The sequence below is a fragment of the Micropterus salmoides genome, unplaced genomic scaffold, assembly GCF_014851395.1.
Source record: "Micropterus salmoides isolate LMB-PRFRI ecotype aquatic unplaced genomic scaffold, ASM1485139v1 Ms_hic_scaffold_15, whole genome shotgun sequence".
Classification (NCBI taxonomy): Eukaryota; Metazoa; Chordata; class Actinopteri; order Centrarchiformes; family Centrarchidae; genus Micropterus; species Micropterus salmoides.
In genome coordinates this window covers 23836364-23851155 of record NW_024040596.1, presented here as the reverse complement: position 1 = coordinate 23851155, position 14792 = coordinate 23836364, and the positions used below count along the sequence as shown (strand labels likewise).

Sequence of the window (14792 nt, the reverse complement as noted above, 5' to 3'; positions counted from 1 at the left end):
TTTATGGTTACATATCGTTTGTGCTGCACACACACACACACACACACACACACACACACACACGTCCGTGACCTGACGTTACATTAACCACGGAGAATTTAATGCACATCACATAAAGGTGCAGGGCCACTGGAATGGACACTGACTGTAATCTACAAAGTTATCTAATACTAGGCAATGTTTCAATCACAGATCCAGCATTGCCACACACATTGTTACAAAAGCCCCATTTGTGAATGGAAACACCAGAAAAGACTGAAATGTTACCCTGAGAGAAGCTGGTGAGTTGTGGCAAACTGCTGATGTTTGCATTGATTCTGGTCAGAGCCTCATCCAGGGTCTCTCCATCCACCTTCACATCAGCTATTACCTCCAATGGCCACAGGAACAGCTGCAGGGCAGACAGCAGATAAACACTGATTCTTACCTCTGATGTGTTCAGAGTTAAACATCAACAGTAATGAATAAAGAAAGGGCACTGTGCAGTTTGTTTTCACATGATCAGATTTTGACTAAATTTGGTGAAATTCACTCTTTACTCCCTTCTACTGTCCAAAATGATCCCAGGAGGCTCAAAAGAAACTACAAAACAAGATAGCACTGTGGATGTGGATCTTCTTTTTAATGTCTGAGTACTTTTTAATAATCTCTCTCTTTCTCTCTCTCAGGCCTATTGCCATGAATATTTAGGTTGTCTAGGTTGCAATGTTGCCAGAGCACAAATTCACATATAAAAATATATAATTAATTAACAATGAAATGACATTATAAAGAATAAAAACAACAAAAACACAATGTAGGCCTATGTTACATTAAAATATGTCTTGCTTTTTGACAAGCCGTAGAATTTTTCAAAGGAACAATTATTAAAATAAGAAACAATATTAATGATAATAATGTGATAATTAAGTAACTTTTTACAAACAATGGTTCTCCGTTTGTTGCATGAGGAAATACATTTAGCTGCAATGATATGGCACTAAGTAGGAGAGTTTTAGCTCTCTCGCATGCACACACACGGTTTGGAGCAGGTTTTTAGTCTTTCTTCTATTGCTACTGTGGAATGAAGTTGGTTTAATATAAATTAGGCCTTTACTGTGTATATATAAAAAAATTTAAAGTAGCTTAGCTTAACTAAGCTACTTTTGCCACGTTGCTGTAGCTTAGCTTGCTACATTTCACTGGGTTGTTGCTTCTGTGTAGTGAAGCTTCATATAATGTAGAGTAGCTAGCTTAGCTCACTACATTTTCCAAGTAGCTTGCCCAACACTGGTAATCTGATATGCTAATGTAAATGCCAATTGCTTCAGTGATTATTCATCCTTTTCTGTTTTTGCACGTAAAGGCTGCTTGAAATATAGTAACGTTATTAGATAGCATTGGCTTGAAAGCAGCGGGGATAAGTAGTTGGGCTCCATTTTGTTTTTTCCTCGTCCCGGTGATCGGCCCATCTGGGTGATGTAAGTTTGATGTGCGTTAGCATGTTGGATGTTTCCATTCACATAACGTTACCCTATAACGCCGTTACCCTACACAGACACTATCCACGTCTTATGCACTGTCTCCCCGTTGCTGTTGTAATGTTCACTGACCAAGGACCTGCAGCGGGTCTTCCAGTTCCGCTGTTTCATTAGCACTTGCCAGTGTTACTGACTCACACACGATCAGCTTGTTGCGCCACTGCCCTCAGCCTCGTCCGCCAACTTGTCCCTATCTCTGGCCTTCTGAACTTCAGACACTTGCCCATTCTGAGGTGACGAGCAAACTGTAGCTGTTAGTAGCACGTCAGAGACGTTTTGTTTTGTTTCCTAACAACTGACTGATTTGTGCCAGAGCTCGTGCACCACAAACACTCCACAGTCCAGTCCAGTCACACCAAACAGAGTAAATTGTAAAGTCACACACACAACAAATATTTATTTGTGACCTTATGGCATTTATTTAATCCTATGAAAGGACAAGAAAAAATTTAAGACCTTTGTAAACAAAATTGAATACTTTTAAGGCCTTAATTTTAGAATATTAAATTTAAGACTTTAATACTTTAAAGACCCCACGGGCACCCTGTTTATTAAACTCAGAATTATTTTAATAGATATAATAGTAATCTGTGTGGTTAGTAGTTACCTCGTTGGGGGTCCACAAGTGCTTGACTCTGACTTTAAAGTGCTCTCCCTCCTGTGGTAGGTTTGGGAAGATATAGGGCCCCAGCATCGGCTCCTCTGGGCCCCTCAGACCCTGGAGACACAGCATCTGCATCAGTCTTACATTTCATCACCCTGTTTTATGTGTATGTCAATACTCATAACCTGAAATGTTTCAGCCTGGGGACTTTAAAATACTTTCACCTGCAGCAAAGTTATCCAAATATTTTTGACATTTGAATTTTTAACCTCTTTAAATGTCCTTTTAGCAAAACCAATGGCCAAACTGCTTTTAGACTTACGTTTACCGACCAGTCTGATGTTGTATAAAAAAGGAAACCAAAACAATGCAGTGTTTCCCCTATATACATTCAGGAGCGGCGTGCCGCTGCTGCATCATGACCGCCGCTACTAAAATTTCCCACGATCATTAAACTATGCTCTTACAAATGTTTTCAACTGCACACTGTGCGAGCACAGCAACACTCAATGCTTGGCTAGCTTCCTCTCATCGTTCTATACAAGCAGAAAGTGACGGTGAATGCGAGCAGAGGAAAATATTCTGGTAGTAAATGTACTGTGTCTGTTGTTTCCCCAACTGCTGGAAAAGTGAAGCCTGTTTGCGCTAGCTAACCTCTCCCCTCCCCTTCAGACTGTGCAGCTGAGCAGGAAAGCTTCTACAGTAGGCTGTCTTCTGGCTACTATGTAACTTACCATTAGCTCAATAGAAAGTAACCGTAGCTGTATTTTTACTACCTACTTATCCAATGTTGAGAACATCACGTACAAACAGAGAGTAAACCGGCGTAGCCTACAGCTCTGTCCTGTACAGACTGATTAAATTATTTTCCCGTTTTCAGATGAGTCTGAAAATGTGGTTGTTAGGAAAAGAAAGTACGGTGGTGACTGTAGAGGACCTGAGTTTAGTAAAGCTAATTAGTGGATCAAACTAGTCCTTTTAAGGTTATGAGGAGACGTTTGTTTTTTGATTTTAATGTGCAAATAAAATGCACCTCAGAAGGGAGGATGTTTCTCATGTTTTTTTATATTATGTCAAAAGCTGTAAAATGTAGACCTATAATGATTCTGAGGTCATATTAACAGGGTTTTCCTGTCATTAAGGCTCAGGGGGTGATACCCAAAACATGCTGTGCCATCAATGTTAAATCACTGTGGAGAGCATCATAACCAACCAAATTACTCAAATTACCAAAATCTAAAGGTTGTAGTTCCTCCCCAGTAGACTGATCTTTATTATCTGCTCTAGCTTTTCCAACTCTTTGTTCAGAGATATGGTGAAAATAATGGCCGAATGTGATGTGAAATTACATATTTTTCATTGGAAAACGTAAGGTTTTCTTGGGGGAGGACCCCAAAACCCCCCCACTTCCCCAACCACCACCAAAACATTCATCTAAAGCTCACATTAAACTGGGAAAACAATGACATTTTTAGCTATTCTAATGTGTATCGCATACTCATGGACACAACAAGAGCAATGTTGCTGAGACATGTTGTGTTGGGGTTTTATATTCAGACAAAAATTTTGCTTCACCTCCGCTGCTACAACTCCATCCTAGGGGAAACACTGCAATCTTTGTCAAAAAGTGATGTTTGGCCATTAAGTCAGAAGGACCTAGAGCATAACATTCAAAGTTGTTATTGCCTGTATTAGTATAAGTAAGTATAAGTAATAGTCGGCCAATCTTCATTCTAACTGCAATACCTCAGTGTCGAGGTCCCACTCATCCAGGCGGAGGGCAGGAGGCATCGCTGAGTGTCCCTGCAGAGAAACACAGACATTCCTGAGTGAATTAATGCAGCACTGCTTCATATAGGAAAACCGAAACCAACGCAGACCTTCTGTTCTAAGACAGTCCGGTCCATGGAGGCATGTTCGTGGTGACACAGGATCCTGCTGAGGCTCAGCCCGTCCAGGAAGAGGTCAACTGTGATGGGGCCCCTCGGGTCAGTCGGCAGCTCCTACCACACACACACATAAATACAAACTAGGGGTAAACAACTTTACCAGTCGAGTAGCAGAGTACTAAAGCTTCTATTCAGTACTGTAGCATCGACCATGGATAACATGATTATAGTCAACATCCCCAGATTTACATTAGTTACATTAGTACAGTATATTCATTCAGGAGTGTACCGTGACTTGCATGTCCACACAGCGGTTCACCAACATCTCCCTCAGCAAGGCCACCGCATCTCGCTGCCACTTTCCACCAACCTAAAGACAAACAGAAAAATAAATTGAGAGAAGGTGAAGAGAAACATGTGAAAAGGGTTAACTATGACATCCATGGCAGTTAAGTATGACAGAGTGTAGAGTCTGGAATAATACTAGACATTTTTAGTGACTGATTTTGATCATTTAATTATAATATTATATTATTATTATAATATAATTAGAGGTTAAAATATAAATTAATTACAATACATTGTGCAATAAAACATACATAACTATTTCTATCTAAGATGTATATTTAAAGAATATCATACATTTTTAGAGCTTCAGCTCCATTCACTGAAGAAGACAGCTATCAAATGCTAGTAAGTGGACCTTTGAGTAGATTTTTATATATCTCATACTGACACACACACTTACAGGGATGATACCGTGCAGCTGGCAGGGCATACACAGCTGAGGAACATCATCACACAATAGCATGGGGTACACATGGACCACTGGGATGTTTTCCACCAAGCCGTAATCCACATATTGTACCTAGTAACACACAAAACACACACACGAACATTACCAAAAAAGACATTAGTGATATATCACTGTACTAGCAAGGAAAGCGTTTAATTTGATTCATTCATATGTAGTTGTTAAGAATTTGGTTTGGTACCATTGTTTTCCTGTTTAGGTCTGATTTTGGTTTATGGTTTTGTGTTTTTCCTTGTAGCCTTAGTTCTTAGTTCTGTGCTTTAGTTCAGGTTTAGTGTTATTTCTGGTCTGTGTACTTCTGTGTTTTATTATTTTTGTCTTACATTTACATTTACTCATTTGGCAGACGCTTTTATCCAAAGCGACTTACATTTGAGGAACAACATACAAGCATCAACAGAGCATCAACTACAGATCTACAACTGACAATGCATACTAGTAAGAGCAGCAATAAATACTAGTAAGAGCTCACAGTACATATCACATCAATGGGGTCGATACCTAGGGAAGGAAGTAAGAGTTAACAAAAAGTGCAATCAATACAAGATCATTGTAGGGGATAGAAGAAGAAGAGCACAGGAAGTGCATGTTAGAGGTAAGGAGTTAGAGGTGTTATAAGAGGAAGTGTTCTCGGAAGAGATGAGTTTTCAAGAGCTTCTTGAAGTTAGGGAGAGAGGGACGCCCCTGCTCTGATGGCGTGTGGTAGCTCGTTCCACCATCGTGGTGTCACAGATGAGAATAGCCGGGACTGGGATTGCTTTGTGTGAAGGGATGGCAGAGCCAGGCGGCGTTCGTTGGAGGAGCGTAGCGGCCGAGAAGGAACGTAAGTTTGTATTATGGAGTTTAGGTAGATGGGTGCAGACCCAGTAGTCACTCTGTATGCAAGCATTAGTGACTTGAATTTGATTCTGGAGGCCACGGGGAGCCAGTGGAGGTCACTGAGTAATGGAGTGACATGACTCCTTTTGGGCTGATCAAAAACCAGACGCGCTGCTGCGTTCTGAACCATTTGTAAGGGTTTCACCGCACAAGCTGGGAGACCTGCTAGGAGGGCATTGCAATAGTCGATGCGAGAGATAACCATGGCCTGTACCAGAAGCTGGGTGGCGTACTGAGTGAGGTAGGGCCTGATTTTCCTTATGTTGTATAGAGAAAAGCGGCATGATGGAGAGACAGTAGCAACATGGTCTGAAAAGGACAGCTGGTCATCAATCATGACACCCAAGTTTCTCACCACCTTGGTTGGAGTGATGGTTGCGGTCAATTTGTAGTTTGATGTTATGGTGGATAGAATGCTTGGCTGGAATGACCAAGAGTTCAGTCTTAGAGAGGTTTAGTTGAAGGTGGCAAGCCTTCATCCATGCAGATATGTCTGATAGACAGTCCGTGATCCGCGCCGAGACAGTGGGATCGCCTGGCGGGAAGGATAGGTAGAGTTGCGTGTCGTCTGCGTAGCAGTGGTAAGAGAAGCTGTGCGAGCGAATGATCGGCCCCAGTGAGGTGGTGTAAATTGAGAAGAGAAGGGGCCCAAGCACTGAGCCTTGGGGTACCCCTGTGGAGAGGCAGTGGGAGGAGGATAATTGTCCTTGCCACAAAACATTGTAGGAACACCCCGAGAGGTAGGATTCGAACCACAGGAGTGCTTTACTCGAGATGCCCATTGCTGAGAGAGCGGATAGCAGATCCTGTGGTTGACTGTGTCAAAGGCAGCTGATAGGTCAAGCAGGATAAGAACTGAGGATTGGGCTGCAGCTTTAGCTGACCTTAGGGCTTCTGTTACAGACAGAAGAGCCGTTTCAGTAGAGTGGGCACTCTTAAACCAGACTGATATGGATCTAGGAGGTCATTCCCTGAGAGGAATTCTGAGACCTGTTTGAATACAGCCCGTTCAATAGTTTTGGATAAAAAAGGTAGAAGAGACACTGGTCGATAGTTCTCAACTTGAGTTGGGTCAAGTGAGGGCTTTTTGAGCAAGGGTGTTAACCTGAGCCCTTTTGAAAGTGGTCGGGAAGGTTCCTGAAGCCAGAGAAGTATTTATCACGAGTGATTGTCGGGACCACAGTAGGAGATATGGCTTAGAGGAGATTCGTAGGAATCGGGTCCAGTGGGCATGTAGTTGGACGGCTACGGGTCAAGAGTTCTGATACTTCGCTCTCTGTGAGAGGAGTAAACGAGGAGAGTGAACAACCACTGACCTGAAAGGGCAGGAGAAAAAATGTAGTAGGACTGCTACAATGGTTGAGTTTGAGTGTTTCAAAGAATTGGCTAGATAGCCTCCACTTTGCCTGTGAAGAAGGCAGCAAAGGTATCAGCAGACAAGTTTGTGGGTGGTGGAGGAGGCTTTAAAAGTGGAAAATAATTTCCTTGAGTCAGTGGCACTGCTTATTCTGTCATTATAGAACGCAGTTTTGGCAGCACTGATGCATGTTGAGAAGGAGGATAGGAGCAATTGATAGCCCTTAAGGTCGGCGGGGTTTTTCATCATTTTCTTTCAGCCGCTCTGAGATCAGTACGGAGCCCACAGATGGTATCAGTTAGCCACGGGTGGGGCTGGTTTGGGCGAGCAGGCTTGGTGGACAGAGGACACAGGCTATCCAGGCACGAGCTTAGTGTAGAGCACAGAGATTGTGTGGCATCATTGACCTCAAGTGAGGAAAATGTGTTGAGGGTGGGTAGAGCGGAAGCTACCACTGAGGCAAAGTGAGATAGGTTGCAGAGGTTGCGGCGGTGTGAAACCAATGGTGTTGGAAGAATAGGCTTTTCCTGTAGGCATACCGTGAATTCACGAGTTTAATAGAGCAGCGTTATTTGTTGGTGAATTTACTTTAACTTTCTTGTGACTCTCCAAAATTACAAAGGAGGGATTTTGTGTGTCTTTCTAACCTTGACATGTCCTCCCAGCACCTCAAGCAGCTGTCCTCGATACCACAACATGTCAGGTCCAATAACTGCACAGCCGAGGACTGACTTCCAGGTGTAGGGCTTCTGTTTGGGCAATGTCTTCATGCTCTGTTGAATCCTCTTCTTAAGTTGCTCCAGCTGATAATCTTGACACACAGCAAACATTTATTTTGATCCTAGTTTCATCTGCCATTTTCCTTTCTAAACCAAAACACCAATCATGATAATAAAAAAGGGAACTGACTGACACTGATTTTAGAGCAGACACACATCAAATACAAAAAAATGTATATTTCTATAATAAAGATCAAGTATGTACTGCAAAAAAATAAGTGCTCATATGTGAACCTGCATTCTGTGTTCTGGCATAAATGAGTCCGTCCTCTCCGATAGCAGACACACTTATCTTGATGTGACCGAGGAATGGCAGCTCTGGGGGGTTGTACAACTTAGTCTTCACCTTTACACACACAAACACACAGAGATTTTAACCAACAACTAGGAATTATAATTGCTTGGGCAGTTTTTTTTTATTAATATACACTTTTCCATATGTTTTAGTTATATAACGTAGATTTTGAAAGAAATTCTCTTTCACAACGTCCCCTCACATGCCCATCTTTTACAAGGCAATGCAAGTTTATTTGTAAAGCACCTTTCAACAACAACAACAACGCAATTCAAAGTGCTTTAAATAAGACATTAGGCATTAGGATATAATATAAAAAGACATAAATAAGATTTAAAGCCTTGATTTAAAAGAATTGAGAGTTGGAGCAGACATCAAGTTTTCTGGGAGTTTATTCCAGTTATGTGCTGCATAAAAACTAAAGGCTTCTTTTTTAATTTAGTTTTGACTCCGGGGACAGTGAGTAGACCTCTTCAGGGTGAATTAAGAGGTCTGGACAGTTCACAGGTATTACAGTATTTGTGATATAGGCATTTCTTTTAGCTAAAGCACACACACACGACCACCGACTGCTGGAAGCAGTATTGACTGATACTGTATTTGACACCTATTTATTGTGTAGCATTATTTATTTGTTTAATTTATTTTATCTATTTTAAACAACATGAAACATTCCTCCGCGGTTTTCTCACAAATCGCAGCCTGAAAGAGAGGGAGGGGAGGGAGAGAGAGGGAAAGAGGTGTGTGAGTAGCAATTACCTGTGAGCTAACTATTAATAATAATGTTTAAATTTTTGTTTGTTTTTAATTAAATTTACAAAGGAAAGTTTTCAATTCAAGTTTTAATTTCAAGAAAAGTTCTACAAAAAATAACTGTTGTCCACCATTACATTTTCCTGTTGCACACTCCCTAGAGGCAGCACCACACTTTGGGAATCTCTGACTTAAACCATGACAGCCTACGCTTGGTTAATGATGTAGCCTATCGAAGCGATCAAGACCAACGTGGCACAGATGTGTTCACTGTTACTTTACCCGGTCCGTGCTTGTAAAATATCTACCATGTCAGCAGCTTCTAATTTAATACCACTTAACATCTCTCGGTTCTTAAAATATGTTGCTGGCCGTTAACATACCTCAGCGGTACTGCATCATCTGATCCGCTCTTCTGATTGGCCTTTATAGCGACCTCCGTTCAAACTATTTACAATGAATACTGGCTGATGACTATTGGAGCACTGTTACTGAAATTTGCTCTGAACTTAGAGACAACGTATTGCAGTATCAGCATTTAGCTAAGTGGCTGATTCTTTTACATATTATTGTGTTTGCATGGATCCACCTGGACAGAAATGGTTTCCTGCCCAGAGAGTGTTTGTGTGTGTGATCACCTTCTCAGCAGACATAATGGTGCGGGGGGCTGGTTTTGGAATGGTGGGAGTGGAGACGACAGAGATGGGGGGAGGGGGAGAAATGGGTGAAGAAGCTGGGTGAGTGTCTTTCTTCTGGCAATCAGAGACATCAGTTTGTGTCCCGCTTACTGGAGACTGTGCATCAGCTTCTTTGGGTTTTTGAACGACAGCATCTCTGCAAGGCGACAGAAAGACACAGGTCTAACATTAGACAGACAGTGGCCACTGACTGCTGAGACAAAGTGGCAACTGGCCGTTAAAAATATAGTAACAAGGTTAGAAAATCTCATACAAATCAGACCCTTGTGACCACTGAAGCAGTTGACAATAACAGTCCAATAGTAAATAGTTGCTAATAAGATTGTCAAAATTGTTCTTGCATCTGTATTTTTTGTCTTTATTCAGAGATTCTTATGTGTAGAAATGTTTACCAGAAAGAAAGATACTCAAAAAGACATATAGACAAGAAAAAGAAAAGGTTGCATAGTTCTTTAAAGAGGTCATATTATGCTTTTGGCTTTTTCTCTTTATGGAGTTATGTATATTTTTGTGCATGTAATAGGTATGCAAAGTGAAAAAACCCAAAGTCCACCCCAAATGGAGTTCCCACCTCCCACCGAAAACACTGCTCTGAAAATAATAATACATTTTATTTGTAATGCACTTTACATTTGAAGCAAATCTCAAAGTGAAACAGTTACAATCATAAAAGCAAGGTAAAAACATCAATATAAAATACAGATAGATAATGCAACAGCTTGCAGGGTTAATTCAAACATAAAGTTGTTACTGTGATGTAGAGACAGAGCTCACTTTATGGATCAAAGACACATTTGTTACAGATTAAGAACTCACCACTCTGAAACTCTTGCTCTAGTCCATGTTGCTAAGCTGGTAAGGGGAACATATACAGCTGGACCGAAGCCTTGTTTACTGGCTTTTCAGGGCCCACCCTACTCTGCTTCTGATTGGCTAGTAGTCCTTAACTAGGAACTGTGCATGTGCAACTCCCAACAAAGTTCTTGTAGAAGTGAGATGCATCACTCCGTAGCTAAGACGAAGTGTTCAAGACACAGAGTGAAAAGAGAACATTAAATATGGAAAAAAATTCTAAGCATGTAAACCGAGTACAACCCGTAAATAATATGAACCTGAAAATGAGCATAATATGACCACTTTAAGATCTGTACGTCATAATAATCACACACATACACCTCCATGCATGAGGCACGCATGCACACACAGACCTTGGTTTTCTTTCTCTGAGAGCGAGGCCCTCACTGGCCAAAAGTCTGCAATGCTGATTAACTGTCCTATCTTGTTGGAACATAACAAAGTAACGGGTACAGGACGCTCATCTGTCAACTCCTGAACAACAGAGGAGAGGGATATACACACTCTTAAACTAGGTCATTACAGCAACAAAGAAAAAGAAGTAGCATACATAGTGAAGAGCAAAGTAACTAAAAAAAACGGCGGAGCACCATTGAAGGTATTGACTTGACGAAATGATTAATCTTTATAAACTACTGTATGTAGATAATGAAAACAAACTTGAGTAGAAGTGGGGGCATGAGGAGAATAAAGGGAAGAGAGACCTTGATGGTCATAACAGCCGAGGCTCCGGTCAGGTAGAAGGAGAATAGGTCGCAGGCTGTAGCCGTCCAGGTGGATCGGCCCCCTGCTGGCCTAAAAGAGAAAAAGAAGAAAAAGTGATATCAAACACTGAGAAAGAAATGTAAACCGCATAATACACATTTCACCCAAAACAAAATACTAAAATTGTAAAGCAGCTGTCATAAGAAAAGGGAGACACAAACTCCATGTATGAAACTCTGCCTCCACAACCACTGTGAAGCATATTATCTGATTAAAAACTTTACACACAATAAATACCTACTATTTCAGCACCACTAAAGCATTTAAATCACATTCTTTTAAAATGAAGAGAATAGTTGGACAGTGTAACTTACAGTACATCATTGCAATCTAATGTTCAAAACAAAGTGAACCCCCAGTGTGTGTGTGTGTGTGTGTGTGTGTGTGTCTATTTTATGGATGGATCCATGCTGTGTACATGACTTGGTGCATGACTAAGCGTGTGTGTGTAACCTGATGTCAGTGAGAGTGCACTCCAGTGCCAGAGTGCCCTTCAAGGAGGGCGGCAGTGGCCGCAGGTTGTTGATGTGGAGCTTCACCGTATTGCCATGGTCACAGCGCATCACCTGATTCCAGTCAGCAGAGAGACAGGGAGACACAGCCACCGTTATCCAGCACATCATAATTAAACAAGGACACAACTTACTGACTCAAAATTTCTTGTGTTGCAGTAAAATGGCTGTAAAAAGATGTGATAGAAGACTACCACTACTTTCAGGCTGCTCTTTGGGAGCATCATTTTTTTTTTTTTTTAACCTCTGCTATGTTGCTGGATGTGACGTCGGAGCAGATCTGTCCTCTTTCCCAAACCCCATTAATGTGAGCAGCACAGTACATGTCTGCCTTCCACATCACATCTGCGAGCTCCATAGTTGCACACTCCTGCTTCACCAGCTCACATACCCTAAAAAAACATGGCAAGATATTAGCAGAACTAACACTATATACTTGCAACATCCTTTCCTTAATTGCTTCACACAGATTTATGTAGCTGTTGAAAATTGCAGGATGTTCGCTGTTCATGTTCATGCCCTAAACAACCGAAGGCATTTAATCATATCCTAGGCTATCGTGCCTGAAGCTATCCCAGAGAGCACCCTGTATTTGTCCTTTCAAAAAGTATTGCCTTGTCATGCTTGTACAGTTCAAACATTAGCAAACTAAAATAACCTAGCAAACCTAGCTTGAAGTGTATAGCTGTGTACCATGGTATAAGAGGTAAGGCAGCAACTAAAGATAGTTTTCATTATCGGTTAACGTTAGATTATTTTGTTAATTTAAAATGGTATAATTTTTTCAGTTCATACAATGTCAGGAAAACTGAGAAAAATACAAATCCCCCCCCCAAAAAAGAGTTAAAGGTGACGCACTCAGATTACTTGTTTTTCCTACTAGCACTGCAGAAATATAACATTCCATTTACAACAACGTAGAAAAAGAGAATAAGCAAATATTCACATTTAAGAAGCTGGAACCAGCAAATACAGCAAATACAGCTTGGAACAGCTTGACAATATTAATCAATAGTTGAATTGTTCATTAATGAAATGACAGAAAAATAATAGACTGGAAGAGGAATATTTTTTTCTCCTGTATCAATATTTGCTTTATTTAAAATATTTTTAAATCCTGGTTTTGCTGCTAACCTTTTGATCTGAGAGTCATACTGGGTGAGATGGACATAAAAGCTGCTTGGTGAGTTCACATGGCTGACTCTGACTTTCAAGTCTTTGAGTTGAGCAGGAAGCTTCAGCTGAGGCTGAAATTCCAGGGGCTCCTCAGTCTGCTCTCCGGAGGTTTTTTCATCCTTGCCCGAATCATGCTCAAGTGGAGGGTCCCATGTGGCAGAGTCATCACAAGGGGGACTGTCATCGTTGGACTTAAGTCTGCAGTTAGGAAGGAGGAATTTGAGGAGATAGGGTGGGGCACCAAGAGGTGGAGGGAAAGAGTGTGAGGAAAAACTTGTAAGAATAAAGATGACAATGTGATACAATAAAGAAGTAAACAAAACAAATACTGAATTAAAATTAGGGAAGGCTTGATATTGCTCATACTACATCATTTACAATATCAGCCGTCACACATGGTCCATCATTGGTGTTGTGCATGTACCACATTAGAATCCAACCACTATTTCTTCAATGGTGAAAAATCCATTTTAAATTTGGTGTTTTTCTCATTCATCCAAAACTATAAATACAAGTTGTGGAAGATACTCCAGACAAGTCTCACTCCTCTTTGAAGCAGGCCAGCTGCTCTCTGACCAGCAGCTCAGCTATATTGGATAGTGGCCCAATCAGGCTGCTCTCAAACAGTCTCACTGGCAGAGGCTCCGTCTTGTGGACTGGTCCTGGAGGAGTTTAAGGAAGGAAATAAAAATGAAGGGAAAACACACACAGAGCACAAAATGGGGTTTTGGTGACAAGTGAGTGTGATATTAAAAATACAAGCCTGGTGTGTGACACTCAAAGAAATCAGAAAAATTCGCACATATCCATTCACACAGTACCTTTTGCCACAATAGTGACCAGTTTCTGGTGAGCTAGACTGATGAATCTGTTGGTGCAGGCATCACTCCAGGTCTCTCCATCCAGCGGAATCATATCTGACAAACAGCAGTGGATTGCCTGGACAGCAGAAAAGATACTTACGGTTGACTTTTTGACCCAGCACTTGTGTAAATAGAACTTATTTGCTAATGGAAAATATCAACATTTCAGTGTAATGTAAATAATTAACTTGTTTATCTTTTCTTGGCCAATTTTAATACCAATGAATTGGTATCAGATATTAATTGCAGCACGCTGGTTCTAGACATAATCAAGAACAATTATTTTCCTTAAGGATTTTAATCCAGGACAGTCAATGTCTGATATTACCCTTCAGGGCACACATAAGTTGGGTTGGGTATCGTTTGGATTTCAAGATTCCAGTGCCAAATCGATAGTTTTAAAACGGTTCCAGTGCCTAAACATTGCCTGAACCTATACTTAAAATATATATACACATTTTTTACATTTTTATTTATATATTTATTTAAAGTACACTTAATATAAATATATATAAATACAAAACACAACACTTTAACAAAACATTTTCAATAGAGCGTGCTCTGATCAGGATTTGCTGAAAGCAGTATCAGCCGATACCGATTTGAAGCCTTCTATTTCTCATGTAGCATTATACAGTATACTGTATATTTATTTAATTAGTCCTAAAAACAATGGATTAAGTATTAAAATGAACAGATGGTAAAGTATCATGAAATGACAACTGTTTATTTTATTGCCAGGAAACATGGACAGAACAAACAGCATCTTTACATATTAATACACTGGTTTTAACAGAGGAGAGCGTGGCAAACACTTTAAATACAGCCAGCAGGTTTTTATTTGATTTTATTATGGTTAAAAATACGGAAGATTTACAGGGAAACATTTGACGGGAGGATACCGGGTGAGAACGGAAAAACTGGAGGGTTTACATGAGAGAAGTAGAGAGAGGAGTGGGGTAATGTGAGGCTACATCCACACTACTACAGTTTTTTAAACAGTTTTATAACAATACGATCTTCTCCGTCCACA

General features: G+C 40.7%; 1 protein-coding gene across 1 annotated transcript in view; it reads right to left on the bottom strand.

Annotated features, from left to right (window-relative positions):
• LOC119904463 (RING finger protein 17-like) overlaps positions 1-14792 on the bottom strand; it is a 37945-nt gene that overhangs the window by 6142 nt on the left and 17011 nt on the right. Inside the window, 17 exon segments of the mRNA XM_038721155.1 lie at positions 268-391; positions 2128-2238; positions 3871-3927; positions 4005-4127; positions 4303-4383; positions 4762-4881; positions 7711-7874; positions 8077-8188; positions 9529-9571; positions 10791-10836; positions 10839-10917; positions 11148-11238; positions 11662-11774; positions 11965-12112; positions 12855-13094; positions 13441-13558; positions 13718-13835. Coding sequence (XP_038577083.1) covers positions 268-391; positions 2128-2238; positions 3871-3927; positions 4005-4127; positions 4303-4383; positions 4762-4881; positions 7711-7874; positions 8077-8188; positions 9529-9571; positions 10791-10836; positions 10839-10917; positions 11148-11238; positions 11662-11774; positions 11965-12112; positions 12855-13094; positions 13441-13558; positions 13718-13835 — 1888 coding nt within the window.